The following is a 19,544-nucleotide window of genomic DNA, read 5'->3' on the forward strand; positions in this document are numbered from 1 at the left end:
TCTTTCAAAGCTCTCTGAGTTTGTTTACAATGCAGCCATTTTGCCAGGAGATTAAATCTAAAGCACAGTGTATTTACAGATGCACCACATTTTGCTGTTCTAGTTTGATGTAAGCGTACATGCAGTGGCAGGTAAAAAGACGTGCTATGCTTGCACGTGTTACAAATAAGGGGTCTCATTAGAGCCCAGCAATTGCAGTATTTCAGATCCAAAGTAAAGCTGCATGACTTTTACCTCACAAACAGTGGAGTACATTGTAAAATTAATTGTACATCACTCAAACAAAAGGGTAGCTAGTGTTCTAGGAACAAATTGAAGTCCACATGGGCTTTGCAGATTGCCTTGAAAAGTAGAAAAACTTGTCCCCAGGTGAATTGTTACAGAGTACCTCGTGTCTACACTGCTTAATGACAGCATCTTCTGGATGGGACTGCTGCATACACACAGCCCTTAATCTGACTTTTTTTCTGAGCCTCTTGTGGTGCCCCTGTGGCACCAAGACATAATTATTAATTTTTATCATCTTACAGTTCAAAGTGCCCCAAAATAATGAGATGTCTGTGTTGCAGCTAGCTACAATGATATTTTTATCACTCATGGCACCAGAGGGAAAGGAATATTGTGTACTCTGGGGCTTGGGGATGCAAGACAACTCAGTGTGCTAGTCCTGGAGACAAACTGGGTGCTGGCCATGGCCCTACTATATCCCTGACCCAAACTCTATAGAAAACACAACTGTTGAGTTTGCCCTTTAAGAAAAGCACTTGACTCTTTCTGCAAGAGAGCTGAGCAGCACACTACCACGTGTCCAATCTGGGCAAGCAAGGCATCATGAATTGAAGTCTAACAGGATGTGAGCCAAATAAATAGCCTAAACCCTTAAGCCCTTAATTATATGTGACTGCATGTTAGATTCATATTTAATTCCCTCCTCCTAGATATGCAGCTTTAAAGAAACAGGACAGCTCAAACTCATGTTGAAATTTAAAGGGTTTTTTTATGTTCACTGTGATTCAAAATGAGAAGCAACAGGAAGGTGTGAACATGAGACTTATAAGGATTGTGATCACAGGAGATAATTAAACAATTAATCTTTGCCCACATTGCCTCTGCATGAACTGCCAGCATAAATGTGGATGTCTGAGCTGTAGGGCCTGAATAAGGGCTCTTGTTATTTTCAGGAAATCATCTATTGGTTTGGGGTGGTTTTCTCTGCTTGTATGTTTTCCTCAAACTACAGCCACCTTTTCAGATGTGAATGCTCTCCTCCCTCAATTCCATTTCTGAATACAAGGAAGGCATTAGTCTGAACATCAGAAAAGCTACTCACTAATAACTGTTCCCTGTAAATTACACTGAATAGGCACATCATGCAATATTTCTATAGATTTTTCATCATACTAAAAATGCAGTCAGTATAAATAATTTTTGTCATGTGGTTCAGCTTCTTCAGTTGTTTCCTAGTAATGTCAGGTAGCTGCTGTGGCAGGTAATGTTGGTTTTGGTTTGTGTTTTTTTCTCTTTTTTTTCTTGAATACCTTTTGTTTGTTATGTATTTACTATAGGGAAAAGAAAACCTCTTCAGATTTAAGTTGAAAAGATGCATATGTTATTTCATTATGCAGTGAGGGAAAAAAATCTCAGCCCAATCAACATTCAAGTAGAGTGAAGAAATGTCCAGGAACTGAAAAAAAAAAAAAAAAAGTAAGATAGAGAGAAGGCCAGCAATTGGAATAGAAAGAATAGAGCAAACTAGTCCATTATGTGAGGTTACGTTACATCTTCTTAAAACTTGTTACTTGGCCAAGCTATTGGTGTTTTAAGTAGATGTTGGCTTTAGAAAGTTCATGCCTGATACATGGTTAGAGTAGTGCCAGGAGCTGGTGAAGGGGATTAGAGTTGAACAATTACTGAACAAACTATGAGAATTAACAATTTTCTAAAAAAAACCCACAAAATATTTTCAGATATGCTGTAGTGTTTCATGTGAGCTGTTGGAGGTGCAGGCCTGGAGATACTGGACTGAGAAATACCACAGGCAGCTCTGGGCTGAGTCCTCAGTTGTCCCAGTGAGAGGGCAGTAGCTCAAAGTGTTCCACCACCCACCATTTCACAACCCCCACCTGTCAGTTGCCACAGCTCCCAAGGGCCATATGTTCCATTGGCAGTGAAGATGTGATTGACTCAAATATTATATGGCAGTTTTGAGATGAAGTCCAAATGCAAACACAGCTCTTCCAGCAGTAGTCCAGGGCTCTGCTCTGTGGTCCCCTTGTAATGATCCCACTGGCGGACGTGGTAGTGTCTTTGAAACGGAGTGACTTGGCATCACTATTTGTAAATTTTACAAAGATCTACTTTTTTGCCACCTTTTGTCTTCTTTGCAGTGAAAGCACTCCAAGAATATAAACCAGACATGCTCATTGGAGTAAATGAGTTGCCTTTTAAATTAAGTATTTCTAAATGCATATGGAGGACAGGGAAGTGATTTTAGACAACCAGCATGGCTTCACCAAGGGCAAGTCCTGACTGACCAACCTAGTGGCCTTCTATGGTGGAGCAACTGCATCAGTGGACAAGGGAAGAGCTACAGATGTCATCTATCTGGACTTCTATAAGGCCTTTGACATGGTCCCCCACAACATTCTTCTCTAAATTGGAGAGATATGGGTTTGATGGATGGACTGTTCGGTGGATGAGGAATTGGGTGGATGGTCACATCCAGACGGTAGTGATCAATGGCTCAATGTCCCAATGGAGACTGGTGATGAGTGGTGTCCCTGGGGGTCCATACTGGGACCAGTACTGTTTAATATCTTCATCATTTACATGGACAGTGGAACTCAGTGCACCCTCAGCAGGTTTGCAGATGACAGCAAGCTGAGTGGCATGGTTGACATGCGTGAGGGATGGGATGCCATTCAGAGGGACCTGGACAAACTCAAGAAGTGGGCCTGTGTGAACCTCATGAGGTTCAACAAGGACAAGTGCCAGGTCCTGCACCTGAGTCGGGCAATCCCTGGTATCAATACAGACTGAGGGATGAAGACATTGAGAGCAGCCCTGTCGAGAAGGACCTGGGGGTACTGGTGGATGAAAAGCTGAACAAGACCCAGCAATGTGTGCTCACAGCCCAGAAGGCCAATGTATTTTTGGCCTTTCAATACTTAAAGGGGGCCTATAGGAAAGATGGGGACAAACTTAATGGTTTTAAATTTGAAGAGGCTAGATTTAGACTAGATATAAGGAAGAAATTTTTAACCATGAGGGTAGCGAAACACTGGACCAGGTTGCCCAGAGAAGTGGAGAAGTCCCATCCCTGGAAACATTCAAGGTCAGGCTGGATGGGGCTCTGAGCAACCTATTCTAGTTGAAGATGTCCCTGCTTACTGCAGAGGGATTCGACTAGATGACCTTTAGAGGTCCCTTCCAACCCAAACTATTTTATGATTCCATGATGAACAGTATGGTTTGGGCCCAACACGAGTAATAGGCATCTTTACATCTGTTGCTTTGTCCACATCATGTTGGAAGGCACCTCCTCCCAGGTACTGTTTGGGGATGCCTGTCCATAAAGAGTTTATGTCCACTGAGAGGGAGCTCTCCTGACCTTATCAGTCTCACAGCCAGGCACAGTTCCAGTGCCTACACAAGCCAATGCTGAGGCAAGCCCCAGAGATCTTTGCCCAGCTCAGTGCAGCTCTGTGAGAGAAGCCAAGTGTCTGGGAGACAGGCTTTTGACATTTACCTTGAAAAGGTCTCACCTGTTTTTGTAATTCCAGACTCCTTCCATGAGATTTTACATTTCTCTGAAGTGATGAGGACCTCATTTTGTTTTGAAGATTGTTTTAAGTAACATTGAATTCTGTTTGGGGCTTGCTTATTTCTTCCTGTTATGAAAACACCTACACACCTTACCATCTACCACCACCCACCCTAAAGGTGTATCTCCACCTCTCCAAGTGCTCCCTTTGTGGGGAGCTCTTGTAGATTCATAGCATACTATTACTTTATTTCAATTACACCCAAGCAGAAGAGCTGTGGTGAGCAGCAGCGGTCTCCTAGAGAGCTCGTTTCCCTGAGAAACTGTAGCAGCACTGACAAGCCACAGCAGCAAAGTCCGGACAAAATCGACCACTCACTCTTTAAAACAGTGCTTCCTGACAAATAACGTTCGGTCAAATGGAAGACCTCCTGCAGTGTTCCACTGCCCACACTGGGCTGCTGCTGCAAAGAGCAACAACTGTGCCTGCTGAGTTGAGTCCCAGAAATTCACAACTAATGCATCCAGAAATCCTCTTGAGTACCAGCTGATACTTCAGACTCCTTTACCCAAACAGTGTGTTATTTAAGGAGACTTGTGTGTGTAACTTTATTTCAGGCACCAAAGGGAACGTTGTTTTCATGTTTACAGCATTAAATGTTCTAGCTTTTATATGACAAAAGCTTTATACGATTCTCTTTGTTTATTAAGGGGACAGCTTTACTGACTGTAGATCAGAGACGATGGGAAGATCTGAAAAGCAGACTGAAGATAGCACAACCTCTTCATCTCCCACCTCGTCCGGGTATCAAAGATATTTTGATTTTATTCATGTTGAGCCCTAGTGTTCATAATTCCCCAGGAGTCTGAGATTCAAATTAAAATTGTAATAGTGCGACCACTAGGAGGTTGTGCATAAGTTAATGTGGAAATAGGCTCCAACTACAGATCTCTGCATAAGGCTATTAAAATCAACCCAAAAAAGGTTGTGCTTCGATGGTTTTAGGATAAGCCTTAATGAAAAAATGAATTTCTAAATGAAAAATATTTGCAGTTCGCTGTTAATGATATGAATGGAATTTATTAACCTGACAGCAGTTGAATGATGCAGTTGCCCTACAAGTACCAAAGCTTTCATGCAACACTGGTGTTCAGTATTTGAAATTATATGTTCAGAAGCCCTATTTGATATGGAAAATTGTAGCAGAAAATTAGAAATGTATTTTGAAACTGGTAAAGGATTATTTTGCCACTAATGAACATAGAAAATATATCAAGAAATAGGGGAAAAATACCACTGTATATTTTAACTTTCCTCTTCAAACTCTTTCTTTTTCAGATAATGATGGCTTTAGAGCTAAGATGTATGATATAACTCAGCATCCATTTTTTAAGAGAACTATTGCTGTACTTGTTCTGGCCCAGTCTGTGTTGTTATCGGTTAAGGTAATTGTGGGTTTTTAAAGTGTTTTGTTAGAGTAGTACAGCATGTGTTGCACATTTCCTAACACCAATTAATGATCAGTTGAGCCATTACTGTGATGAATGTAGGGAAACATGATTTCCAGATACAGCAGTCTCAGTTGGCACAGATCACTGTAGATTAATTGTAACTTGTGGAACTGAGTCAATTTCTGCCTTTTTGTAGTCTGGTCCACTATTTTTAATTTCCAGTTAAGCCATAAATCTGTGAGAAAAGAATACACCAAGATGGCATTCGTGTCTGAATATTTTTTTAAAATGAATTCTATTCATTAAAAAACCTGCAAGAAAAGTTAAGGTAATGAATAGACATTTAGTTGTCCTTAACAGCTACTCTTCTATAAGCAGATTTTGTTTGCATTTCAGTGGGATGCTGCAGATCCAGTGACTGTGCCTTTAGCAACAATGTCTGTTGTTTTCACCTTCATTTTTGTCCTTGAGGTAATCTATTTTATGACTTCTTGAGATTAAGACTAGTATGCATATATTTTATTTTGGCTTTAGGGATGCTGTCTCATTCTTCACTACAGATTTTATTTCTGAACGTGTACATTTGGGACTCTCCATGTCACCTGTCTTGAAACACGGATTGTAGGAATAAACTTTTAATTTGTTATAGTCATGCTTTTCTACAACCTTCAGCTTTTTGTTCTTTTATATATATTCAACTCAGAGCATGTAAACTTGTGTTTTGGCGAACCCAATGAACTCTTTTATTGCTGAACATCTTGGATTAAATTCACTCTGTAGAACACAAACTCTGTGTTGTATCAAGGAAGTTCTGCTTGATCCATTTCTATTTTACCTGGTTCTTTGGAACAGGGTGCATTAATCACCATTCTGTAGCTGTGACATCATCAAACCTCTCTCAGTTTTGTTTTGTTTTGTTTTGTTTAATTATCATACTTTATTTTAATACCTTTAAATAAGCTATGTCAAATTCCAGTATTATCTATCGTTTGTTGTACAGATCTGGATCCTATGTGGTAATGATTCTCTATCTATGAGAAAACTGTCACCACAATCAACCATGCAAAATGTAATTAGCCTTTTTTCATAAGAGTGGAATCTAAGGACTTAAACACATTTTTTAAAGCATATTTATTTTTTTATGTATAAGGATATCCATAGTGTAACAAAGCACACATTTATGAGGTTAAAGAAGATGCTTCCTCTGTGGTTAGGTTAGTACATAATTCTAAGTTTGTGGTTGAGTATTTTCTTTTCAGTCCCCTCTGAATAGCTGATACTGACCGCTATCAGAAACAGGATAGTAGACTACATCTCCCACTGCTCTAATCCAATATGACAGTTTCTATGTTCCAGTGATAGGTTTTGCCAGCAGTGATGAATAAAAAATGAAGTGAATACCTTGTAGCAGCTGTAGCTAGAGTATGTTGGTGTTGTTGCTTCTTTTTTCCCTAGTCAGGAGAAATCAATATCTCTTGAGAGACTGAGCAAACACAGAAAAGTTTTATTTGTATCATACACAGACAGGTTTTAATTTACCTAGTAACTATGTCTTTAGAAATACTTTTTTTCTCTTATACTGCCAGGGGAAACAAATACAGTTCTAGGATTTCAAAGGAACTTTGTCAGAGCCGAGAAAAATTTGTTGACTGTCTCAACAGGCAAGCTATCACACTGTGAGTGCCCATGATTTACGGACAGAGGAAGCAGCTTCCTGCCCAGTATCTTTCCTAAAGCAGCACAGTCTGGTTACAGAGTCTGCTCTCTACATGGTCTGCTCCCACTAGCAGACATGATCCATGAGGAAGGCCAAAGCTTTCTGCATAGTTAATGGCCCTGTCTAAGGACTCCTGATTCAGTCTTAAACTTCTACTGCTCACCTCAGTATATATGGTATAGAAGAACAGGAAGAATTCAGAGATCTCACTTTTGTTGCCACACTGATGTTCACAGGAAAAAAGTGAGAAAAAAATGAATTCTCTATTTGCACAGTGTGGTGTTCAGTTCAAGATTATAGACATCTGAACTTAGGTGTTTGAAGTCTACATGTGAGGTAGATGTTTAAACTGTCACTGTGATCAAGGGAGATGTAGAGTGAGATTCAGTTGCCTAAATAACTAAAGGCATCAAAAGCTTTTTTGGGCACCCTAGCTGATGTGCCCTTATCTCCACTAGCTGCTACAGAAGGGCAGGGATGTTTGCAGGTCTTGTGTCATCCCTGCCAGCCCCATGCATCTATCTCCACTATTCTAGGGCATCTCAGCTGACTGGATAGAGGTGAGGCAAGATACCTTCAAGTAGCTCAAATGGGAATTAGAGATTCAGAGACTGTATTCTTCATTTTGTGGTTAGGCTTCAGAAAACATTATATGGCAAAAAACTAACTGGAAAATCAGACTTTTACCTCAAGCTAATGTCCTTTTATATAGTTTAGATTTTTGAAATATAAAGAATACTACCAAATTGCAGTGTTGCAAGGTGGGGTGGAAAAAAATCATATGATGAATGCCTGACATTTATAGCCTTTATATAGTAACACTTGACTTGCTTCAAGGTTTAATATGAATTGTGTATGAAAAACTCTGTGGTGTTCCCTCTACCTACATCACCCTACTTTGATATCTGTTAGCTCTTGTGACTATTTCTTAGCAGTACCTATTCTTAAGCTTCCTGCCTGCACTCCTATTACCTATACTGGAAATGTCAAGCACTTTGGCTGCTGTTTTTTACCAGGAACATTATAAAATGTATTTATTTTACTGTTCTTAGCTTTCTTCTCTTACACAATGCTGAGTATAGATGGTGCTAAGTACAGATTATTCCTTAAAGCAAGAAATATTTGCCATATAATAGTGGTTTTTTAATTAATTTGAAATATGTGAGCTATAGAACACGGTTATATTCTTGAGCTGAAATGTGCTTACGTGATTTTACCCTGCTTATGGACAGATACATAGATAGGATACTACTACGTCTTTTAGCTACATATTGCTGATATAGTAATTTTCTAACTTCATAATTTACTTAGCTATTAGAAATCTTAAGCCCACATTCACTTCAGCAATCTATATATTTAGCATTCAGTCTGAGGTGGTCAGATGCACTCCTTCAATACTTGGTGGAGAGAGACACTTCCACAATACTGTTCATCCCCTTGTCTCAGTTTTCTGTAGTCTTCCACAAGTAGATGGAGGAGCTTTCCTCCATCTAAGGGAAGCTTATATGGTCCACTTAGTCTAGAAGCCTAACTTGTCCACATGGGAACAGTTAGCTGATATGAAACCTCCCCTTGGTTGCTTGAAAATATACATAAGATTAACTCAATCAAACATTTTAGAGGTTCTTATAGTAAAAAATAACCTTTTATTTGGTACAACTGAGAAATTGTTTTTATCCATAGGTCACAATGAAGATTATTGCTATGTCACCTTCTGGCTTCTGGCAAAGCAGAAGAAATCGGTATGATCTCTTGGTGACATCTCTTGGAGTTATATGGGTGATACTTCATTTTGCCTTACTGGTAAGATTTACAAAACATAATTTCAGTTATTAAGCTTGATTTATCTGCTAACCATGAGCAGCAGGATCACTGCTATACATCCAGATAAACCCTTAGGAGTTTAATAAGACTGAAATATGGGTGAAGCAAATTAAGCTTGATGCTAAGAAGAAGGAATCCTTGTCTTGGGCAATGATGAATTACAAAAGTTGTCTGATACTCATATCAGAGTCTGTAAATGCAGTAGAAAACTGAAGTCTTTGGAACGGATGTGAGTGAGGAAAGGAAGGAACCTGAAGAGACTGAGAGCTCTTGCCAACAGCAGTCTAATGAGCAGCAAGGAAGAAAGAGGCAATGCGCAAAATCCAGATAGGAACAGAGGACTAGGAAAAGGCATAGGTTCAAAACTGCTGAACAGTACAATCTGTCTCAAACCCAGCAGTGATTCTAGACCATTGGTTTTGATTAAGAGGCTGTATTTAATCCAAGAAGGCATGGAAGAGAGGAAATCAGCTCTCCTTCCATATCGTCTCAGGTTTTTTTAAATTGTCTATACCTCTGGTTCCCTTACTTATGAGGGAAAAATAATTGCCAATCACAAGGTGTGGAAGTCATCACCCTAAAATGACTGAGGACTTCTCTTGTCTGCCTCAGGCTTTGTTTGGAGGAAAACCTGTGTTGTGTGGCTAGTCCTTTTGCCCTGACATCCACAGTTTGCTCCCTGCTTCTGAGTAGCTTGGAAAGCCTGAGCAGTTTCTGTAAACCAGCAGCTGCCTAGACAAGTAGACTGGGGCTGCTGGACATGATTACAGCCCAACTAATAAAGGATTTAAGGTTTTTTGGTTTAATGTGTGGGGAGGTTGGGTTAGTGTTTTTGAAGTGCTAGAGCATCTTCTGTTGGTTTCTTACTGCTCCACTGTTATTGAAATATTGGTGCTACTGGTTCATGATTTCTCTTATTTCATATGGCAACTCATTTACATTATTAAGAGACCAATTATCCTGATCTTTCAGTGAGATCCCTTGGGGACAATGTATTCAGGCCTCTGTGTTTCTGTTACAGAATGCATACACATACATGATGGGGGCATGCGTAATTGTCTTCAGGTTTTTCTCAATTTGTGGGAAGCACGTAAGTATAAGTTAGGAACCACAGCCATTGCAGTGCTCTTGTACAGACTAAAGGACTAGTTGCTGTGCTGCCATGACATATGCATCTCTAGTGCAAATTCTGTAAGGCTCTATTTTATATGCCAAAAAAAGGAGACTTCAAGTAACAGTCTCCAGTTTTACACAGTGTCTTTAAAATGTCAGGATTTTAGGTGCATTGTATAATAGCACTGTATTATGGTTACTGGAAAAAACATTTTTAAAAAAAAGTGCAACTACAATACCACAGTTTTTAACAAATGCTCTCTGAAACTCTGAGCATACATTGTGCTACTTTGAGTCCTTGCCATTTCAGTGTGGTGTGAAGCGCATGCTATTTTTTTATTTTCTCTGCAAGACTAGTGGAGTAGTGGTTGATGCACTCATCTTGTTGTGACAGTGCTCTCTTATAGAGGTTTCTTCCTCCAGAGTGCAGGTCTGTGTCTTATGTTTCTACAATGTATGTCTCATCACAGTAAAGGATTTATGTTCAATTTAGGAAAATATTGGGCCGAGATACTTTTCTGGAAACACTGAGATGGTGACAAAGCAAGTGACGTCTGAAGTTTATATTTCTTTTGTGTTTGGATTGAGAGTAGGCTGGCAGAATAAGCACAGACAGAGAACAAACACGTTTGTTCAAACACGAACAAGTGGTGACACTCTGCATTTTCTTGCTGTAGAACTTTTTAGACTATCCAAACATTTTCTGTGAAGTGTGACATATTAAAGTAAATGTGATAAAAAGACTGCTATACTGGGTTGCTGGGGTTAAGAACAGTAAGTCAGAGGGTTTGTTCAGTAAAGATAAAAAGTTTTCCTTCAATCAAACTACACAGAGCCTGTAGATCCTTGGAAGTCAAATGAAAAATCCTTGCTTCTCCTATGCAGCCTGGCTGAGTGATTGCCTTCAAAGCTTTCTGATTGATTCTAAAGTTTTTTCAAGGTTTTAAGCTACTCATTTGTGCTTTCATGTTAGGAGCTGCATCAGTTTCACAAATTTATCTGTTGTTAAGGAATGTGATGGCTAAAAGTCAGCATGAGTTACCAGTTTGACATGATTCTAACAAAAACTGCTACCCTCAGTCCCATTAAAGAGAATTTTCCGTAGCATCCAAAGTGGTTAAGGGTGTTAGGGCAATCTAGGGCAATAACTTTATCAAGAGTAAAATGTACAATAGGCATGCATGGGAGAGTAGTGTCTATTACTTAGGCCTACTGACTATGTAATTTCCAAAATTACATAGTCTCTTCTTAAGCTCTTTGGCAAATGTGTGTGAGAAATTTGGTGGTTTAATCAAGCTATGCTGATCTTCAGGAAATCTCCTTCTCTATACATCAATACATTTCTTTAGGTAGGCTGCAGTATCTGTGGTTTCCACGTAACAGTTAGCATCACTTTCAGATAAGCCTAAAGCAGTGTACTGCACCATTGTTAATGCATTGCTAATTTTGATACTTCTGGAGGATACTGATCCTGGAGTATTATAATTAAACTTATGCTGTGTTATTGCTGTATTATCCTACACTATATTATCCTATATATACTCTTTGAGGAGCTACATCTTGACCTTATGAATTAGGTAGATATGCCTAATTACTCTTTAACAAGTAAAAAGCACACTAAATTTCAGAGGAAGACAAAAAGTGTTCAGTTCCAATCAGATTCATAATGTACCATTTCACTGGGTTCATCCATTAACACATACATGTAAAGAATTTGTTGTCAAAATGGCAAGTGCAATAACTCTCTGTTCCCTTTTATCTCTGCTTTCCTGCATGGCTTAATGGATTGCTTTTTCTCTGCCCTTCCAGGTGACACTAAAAATGCTACTCCTGACTGTGGTTGTCAGCATGTACAAGAGTTTCTTCATCATAGTGGGCATGTTCTTATTGCTTCTTTGTTATGCTTTTGCTGGAGTGGTTTTATTTGGTACAGTGAAATACGGAGAGAACATTAACAGGTACAGTATGTACTACCTCATGGTAGTTCTTTAAACAGCCTGAAATATCACATTCTGCTAGAGAGAGGTCTATCCATGGTAAAAACCAGACAAGTCCCCAGCTCTAGATGAAGAACTCTAAACAGAATTTCTGATAGGAGGCACTGAGCCATCTTTCCAGACTTCATGCATTGAACCAAATGGCACCCAATCCAACTCGGAGCAGACTGAGAGATGCTCTTCATTGTGCCAGTTGCTTCAAATATGCTTCAAAGAAGCACTGCGCTCTCTGCAAGCTGCTGAAACACAGTGTGCCTACTACACCTTGTCAGCATCACCCAGGAACAGGGTCCGTATACCAGGCTGGCACAGAGAGGGGACAGTTCTGTGAAGTGGCTGTTAACTGGAGATTTCCCAATCAATAACATCATCAGGCTTTAGGAAAAAATGGAGACAAGAGATAGGATTTGGCCCCAAGTCTGCTTTTACTCTTTGATAAAATGAGCTGAGATACTCATACCTTTGTCCGAGCTAAAGTTAAGTTGTTACATCTTAAGTCATGGAATAAATAATTCAGTGAGCTCATTCAAATAATACTGTCACTATTTTCAGTCTAAAATAGTAGGGCAGTAGAAGATGGAAATGGTTTGCATTTTTTCTTGCCAACATTTTCGCTCTGGGATATGAACTGATCTCTCTCTTTTTGTTTAAAACAGACATGCGAATTTTTCATCAGCTGGCAAGGCTATTACTGTACTCTTCAGAATAGTTACTGGAGAAGACTGGAACAAAATTATGCATGACTGCATGGTAAATACAATACTGCCAGAGATAAAATAAACAAGAAACAAGAGACACCCTTGCAACTCGGAGTGTTTCCAGTATCTTAGCTTTGTACAAGGAAAGTTGTGATTGCCTTTATTTCTTCAGAAGCTGTAATGTTCACTAAACCTCAGAACACGGCACACAAATTGCAGTTTAGATCACACACTCAGGATGTAATATTTCATGGGGCTATATTATTATATTGTTTAAAAACAAAAATAAAAGACTTTTTCAAAATCAGAAGTGCAGTAACTTGCTTTTCCACTGTTATCTCTGCTTTAACTGCAGCAAGGTGACTTTTCAGATTAACTTTGTCTTTAATGCCTGCACTTTGGCTCATTCCATGTAAATGGTGATCTTAATGACCTCAAAATTTGTCCTTGAATCATTTTATTTCCCCTAAGTAAATTTCGGTCTGAGATTTCTATTGCAATGAAAATCATATTATTCCCTTCCTTTTTAAAATCAATGAGCAGGAAAGTGTTTTGAAAACCACCACATTTCAGAACACCAAGTTGTTTCTTTACAGTGGCATAATGCACAATGTGCCTTGTGTGAGGTAGTGAGATCCATGCCTACTCCTCTTTTGTCGTACCTCCCTCTGTTGTCTGATTTCTGACTGCTAAAGGAACAACAAAAAACTGCCCACAGTAATGCCCACAGCATTATTCCCTATTTGTGAAGCTTTAAAAAGGTGATAGTCATGCGTATTGTGTTTATTGAAGAGAAGTTCAGAATCTCTCTTTATGATTGACTGACCTTGTTTTCATTTGTTTTGAAGGTTCAACCTCCATTTTGTACGCCCGATAACAGCACCTACTGGAAAACAGACTGTGGAAATTATGCTGGTGCTCTTATGTATTTCTGTTCATTTTATGTCATCATTGCATATATCATGCTAAATTTGCTTGTTGGTGAGTGAAAATATACATTAATAATAAAAAGGTCCATCTTGGCATATATTGTGTTAGATTTGAATCTGTTGTGCTATGCAAGTATGAAGTTACTTTGTACCTTCACTGTTCCCTTATATGCATATGATGTTTTTGATACTTCTCTGGCATGTTTTATGCTAAAACTCAGGAATTTTGGGAATGGAAGTTTTTTGAACAAAGAAAGAGTTGTGTTTTATTTGTAAAGTGTAGTTACCGTAAGGAATATTATTTTCTGAGCTTTTCCTTCCTCCAGTTAACGTTTTCCCAATGTTGCTGGAATTCTTTTAATGGATTTTAGAAGATGTTAAATTAGGCATCTCACCAGCATTTAAGATGCAACTTTTAAGACATAAGCACAGTGAATATTGATGTAGCATGACAGTATATTACCTGTTCAGAATCCTCGTCTGAATATACAGCTAACGGCATTTATTAATTTGAAGTCTGCACAACAGAATTCATATTCTGTTGACATTCATTGTTACTTATAGAGATTAACCAGTTAGAATGTGACTACAGGCTTCTTACAGAGTATTTTGGTTTTGTGGTTTTCAGCTATCATTGTGGAGAATTTCTCATTGTTTTATTCAACCGAAGAAGACCAACTTTTAAGTTACAATGATCTTAGGCATTTTCAGATTATATGGAACATGGTTGATGACAAAAGAGAGGTAAGAAACTTGATAATGAGTGCAGAAATACAGTAAATTTACATTTTTCCTTGAAAAAACATATGGGGGAAACAAAATGTGCTGACAAAACTGACTAAGCAGTTGCTGTTCAGGTTGTGAAAGTGCAGTGAGCATGGCCTAACACTGTTCATGGCCCCTCAAATACTAACCTGTATTCTCTACTTCTGTGAAGTACTTATAATAGTAGATTTTAAAACAAATGTAGATGTTCATGGGATCAACACAGTAGCAGCTTTCCTCCCAGCTCCCCAAGTTGTTCCCTTGGAAGTCTACTGACTTACATCCGTCTGTCTGCCTGATCTTCAGAAGGACTTTGCTGAGATTTCAGCACTGTCTCCTAGAAGATCCTCATAGAGAAGCTGATGAAGTAGGGGCTGGATGAGAAGATGATGGGGTGGACTGAACCTGGCTGAATTGTCAGGCCCAGAGGTTGATAATCAGCAGCACAGAGTCTAGTTGGAGACCAGTAACTAGTGGTGTACCCCAGGCATCAATATTGGATCCAGTCTTGTTAAACATCTTTATTAATGATCTGAATGATGGGGCAGAGTACACCCACAGCAAGTTTGCAGATGACACCAGACTGGGAGGAGTTGCTGATACAGCAGAAGGCTGTGCTGCCATCCAGAGGGACTTAAGCAGGCTGGAGAAATGGGACAATAGGAGCCTTATGCAATTCAATGAAGGAAAGTGCAAAGTCCTGCACCTGAGGAAGAACAACCAGTACATGCTGGGGGCTGACTGGATGGAAAGCAGCTTGGCAGGAAAGGACCTGGGAGTCCTGGTGGACAGCAAGTTGAACATGAGCCAGCAACGTGCCCTTGTGGCAAAGAGGGCCAATGGTGTCCTGGGATGCATTAGGCAAAGTATTGCCAGCAGGCCAAGGAAGAGGATCCTTCCCCTCTGCTCAGCACTGATGAGGCCACACCTGGAGTCCTGGGTCCAGTTCTGGGCTCCTCTGTACAACAGGGACATAGACATACTGGAGAGTCCAGCAAAGGTACACAAAGATAAAGAAGGGACTGGAGCATATCTCCTGTGAGGAGAGGCTGAGAGAGCTGGGACTGTTCAGGCTGGAGAAGAGAAGGCTCAAGGGGATCTCATCAATGTATATAAATACCTGAAGGGAGGGTGCAAAGATGACAGAGCCAGGCTCAGCTCAGTGGTGCCCAGTGACGGGACCAGAGGCAATGGGCACAAGTTGGAATACAGGAGGTTCCCTCTGAACATCAGGAAAGACTTTCATAGTGAGGGTGACTGAGCACTGGCACAGGTTACCCAGGGAGATTGTGGAGTCTCCATCCTTGGAGATATTCAGAAGTCATCTAGACACAGTCCTGCGTAACTGACTTTAGGAGGCCCAGCTTGAGCAGAGGGGGTCAGAAAAGGTGGCCTCCAGAAGTTACTTCCAACCTTAACCATGCTGTGATTCTGGGATGAGAAGAGCATCTGGGAGACTGAGCTGTTCAGATACTCACATCTGAATGATTCATGACATCACTAAGATTTGAATATGAACAACATAATGGTAAAGTAGTTGGCACATGGCTGTGCTTGAGACGGAAGCCACAGTCTCTACTGATGGAAGTGGAGAGTTCTACATCCATCGTGCCCAGCACCGAGAGTATCTCTTTCTGATATGGAAAAACACATTACAGCAAAAATAGTTCCAGTGAGGCTCATTTAGCAGAACAAAATATTTAGAATATGGATACTACAGTTTCAAAAGGTAATATTTTCAGTCCTAATTTTTTAACAGCATATCAAAAGTGTTGTCACAAGAAGTGCAACATGTGCTCAGTTGACTCTTAGAGCAGAAGACCTTTGAAAAGATAGTAAACTCCTAACATTCTCCTGGCCAAAGATGCACAGAGAAGGGGACAGGTTTGTAGCCACGTATAGGCCTGGCTGTGAATGCTTAAATTGTAGTTTAATGTCAGTTTTTCAAAGGCAGCTCCTTGGGCATATAATTCTCATTACAGATTAATGCAAAGGGGGAAACTAAACCCCCAAGCAATTTTGAACATTTCTGAGAAAATTATCAGCACAGATTCTCATTGTACAGCAGTCAAATAACAACAAAGACTTCCATGAGTGTGCTGAAGAGCTGGCTGCATTTGTATATTCTTCAGTAATGTATTCACAGTGACTTAAATAGACCAGGATTTGACACAGAGTCTTTGGAGAAATAGTGATTCTCTCACTGATCAAGTTGAATGTCTGACTTGGTTGTTATGTCACAGTAATAATTTACCATCTATTGTGCAATTTTACCCAGGGAGTAATCCCTACCTTCCGAGTGAAATTTCTGCTGAGGCTTCTGCGGGGCAGGCTGGAGGTGGATCTCGACAAGGACAAGCTGCTGTTCAAGCACATGTGCTACGAAATGGAACGGCTCCATAATGGTGGTGATGTCACCTTCCATGATGTGCTCAGGTACTCTGAGATTTTCTCTAAATTTTTAGAACAGGTATAATGGCCTGTATTTCTCTCCAGGATAAACAGATGTTCATTAAGCTTGGGAAAAGGCAAGACTGGTAGCCACAGAGGCACTGCCATTTTAAATGTAATACAAAATTACATTTCCCTTTTTTTCCTGCAAAAATATTAGTGATGGAAAACACACAGGTCCTAGGGAATCAGCTCTAAGTAATTTTAACATTTTCATTGGAGACAGTTTGTCATAAACAGCAGTCACATATTGTTCTTGTATCCCAAGCAATGAAATGTCCCCACTCATGTAGCAACACACAGTGAATCTGACTAGAAATAAAATAGAAATGGGAATATTATCCAAGCATAAACACTTGTGGGGTGGATAAGGGGAACAACCCCCCACAAATGCCCTAGCTGCTTACAGTTCAGCAGCTCACTTGTATTGGATAGCTAGTTGCAGGTGAAAAGGTCTTCATTTGTTCTGAGTACCACAAGTCTCTTCTGGAATCATCTCAACATTTTTTAGCTTCAAAGACGAATTTATTGCACACACTTGAATTACATATTTTTACACTAAGGTCCTAAGTATGATCTTCGATTTTTTAACTTAAAATGTAAGGTCACCAACATATTAAAAAAAACCCAAAACAAAACGAAAAACCAACTGTGTTTCTTCCAGCATGCTTTCATATAGGTCTGTTGATATCAGAAAAAGTCTTCAACTGGAAGAGCTGCTTGCTAGAGAACAACTGGAATATACCATAGAAGAGGAGGTAGCCAAACAGACCATACGCATGTGGCTGAAGAAGTGCTTAAAGCGAATCAGAGCAGTAAGTCAAGCTAAAGCAGGATTTAAATAGTTGCAGAAATTCTGCTGCTCAACAATGCTGAAATTTGCTGTCACTCTGCTTATTCACTCTGGAGTCATGATAATATTTATGTCAAGTATGCAGCAGTTGCTAATGCAGCAAAAAAAAAAAGTATGTTACAGCTCAACAGAAAGTGCTACAAAAATAACCATCTTTTGAAGGTAAAAAGTGTCTTCCTGCCAAAATTTATCTGTCTTTTCAATACAGCAGGAGCATGCATGTGCAGAGACCAAAGTCAAAGGTATAAAGAAAAAACAATGTCATTTGGTGAGACATCATAGGCCTAATCCCTTCTCACAGAATGTAATTGTATAATTTCCTTGCCTCTGCTGGCAGAAGATACCATGATCAGTCACCAGCAGATATGGAGTCTGTATCAAGATGCATCATTTGAATGAGCCATTACAGAGCCGTAACTCTTTGTGTGCAAATGAGCAACATGAACATGCAAATCAGGTATATGAACCGTGGCACACAGTAGCCGTGTCTATGCCAGGAAATTAAGCAGGGCCAAGGCTTTGGCTCAGGACTGGGTTGGGGTCACCTATACTCATTAGCCTGCTCCTCAGCACAGTTTTGGCCATACTCTCCCAAACTGCTGCCATATTGAATCCCAGACCACTGCCATAGGAGCCTTGCTGCCCTCCGGGCATGCAGCAGCGTGGAGACTGCTCCCATAGGCAGTGCTTGAAGCTGTCTTGTGTGGTAGAGGCCAGATCATGCAAGCCCTGGCCTGTCATTTGGCTTCAACACTGCAGGAAATCCGAATCTGTTTAATTTATTAGTGTAGACCTAGCCAGTGCTTCTGTATTCCATTTATGCGGTGCTTCTGGTGGTCAGAAACATTTTTGCCTTTGCTCAGGATAGCTGCAATATATGCTGATCAAAGTTTGTCTTGGATGAAATTTCTATTAAAAATTTTCAGGAAATTTGAATTGGGTTTTGCAGTTATTCTCCTCTTTTCTTCCAAAACCAATTCTTCCTTTATATATAAAGCCACAGCCTGGTTGCCTTGATGACTGATTTTTTTCAGTTATTGTGAGCCTGGGTCCTTTTGATGCATATATTTTTTATTTTTGTAAACACTTACTTCTTGTGTGTGCAGGTTTTCCATAGACAACTGTGGTCATGGAATGTGGCTTTTTCTGTTTGTAAATTCATAAAAAAACATAACTTGACAATTTGAGTGTAACGTACATTCCAGCTGAAGCATCAATGTTCAAGGCATATTCAGATAGATAGTTTCATTTTTATCTCATCTCTGTAATAATAATGGCAGTAAATTTAATCTCAGCTCTCAATTCTGGGTTTGTTCAACTCTGTTGTTCATTTCATGATATTGAATTACACTATGTTAAAGTAAATATGCTATTCATTCCACTCTAATAATATGGTTCAGATCATTTCGCATTATATGAACCTTTTATAAACTCAATGTAATTATGGAAGTTATTATATATTTTCAAATTCTCTCGTTAGTCTCTAAGTCTCTCTAGAGGGAGCATGTGAAAACTACCCAGGAAAGTGAAATCCTTCCTAAGAGCTGTTTATTTTAATTTAAAAGCAAATTAGATTCTAAGATCATAATGGTAGTGATTGTGGTTTTCTATTTGTACTGTAAACCTATACTCAGTCCCAAGGTTTCCACTACTGTTTTGTTGTCTTATTGACAGCCTGTTCCAAATACCATGAAAGAAATCAGAATTTTTTCATTGCCTTCATGTAATTCTTAATGAATCTCTACCAATTTCCTTGTTTCTTTTTTATTTGCAAGAACTTTTAACTCATAAACTCTAAACTTTATATATTTTTAATCTATGGGTTTAAACCAACAGTTGAGCAACCTGCCTTGCACTTAATATAGTTGATAAGTTTCATCCTCTATTTCCTACATTAAGGTTAGACATATGCCAGAAGTCATGTTATTTAAATAGCAACCATCTGATACATATGGCTTTATTGATACACCTGGTATCCAAAT

General features: G+C 39.4%; 1 protein-coding gene across 1 annotated transcript in view; it reads left to right on the forward strand.

The window, feature by feature from the left end:
• Nucleotides 1–19,544, forward strand: part of NALCN (sodium leak channel, non-selective) — a gene marked incomplete at its 5' end in the record, with an annotated part of 44,218 nt that overhangs the window by 21,571 nt on the left and 3,103 nt on the right. The window contains 11 exons of the mRNA XM_029085626.1: nucleotides 4,475–4,568; nucleotides 5,103–5,209; nucleotides 5,612–5,686; nucleotides 8,616–8,735; nucleotides 9,778–9,846; nucleotides 11,679–11,827; nucleotides 12,523–12,616; nucleotides 13,413–13,545; nucleotides 14,122–14,237; nucleotides 16,537–16,694; nucleotides 17,374–17,524. Coding sequence (XP_028941459.1) covers nucleotides 4,475–4,568; nucleotides 5,103–5,209; nucleotides 5,612–5,686; nucleotides 8,616–8,735; nucleotides 9,778–9,846; nucleotides 11,679–11,827; nucleotides 12,523–12,616; nucleotides 13,413–13,545; nucleotides 14,122–14,237; nucleotides 16,537–16,694; nucleotides 17,374–17,524 — 1,266 coding nt within the window. The remainder of the gene's footprint in view (nucleotides 1–4,474; nucleotides 4,569–5,102; nucleotides 5,210–5,611; nucleotides 5,687–8,615; nucleotides 8,736–9,777; nucleotides 9,847–11,678; nucleotides 11,828–12,522; nucleotides 12,617–13,412; nucleotides 13,546–14,121; nucleotides 14,238–16,536; nucleotides 16,695–17,373; nucleotides 17,525–19,544) is intronic.

This window comes from Antrostomus carolinensis, unplaced genomic scaffold, assembly GCF_000700745.2.
Source record: "Antrostomus carolinensis isolate BGI_N321 unplaced genomic scaffold, ASM70074v2 scaffold5776, whole genome shotgun sequence".
Classification (NCBI taxonomy): Eukaryota; Metazoa; Chordata; class Aves; order Caprimulgiformes; family Caprimulgidae; genus Antrostomus; species Antrostomus carolinensis.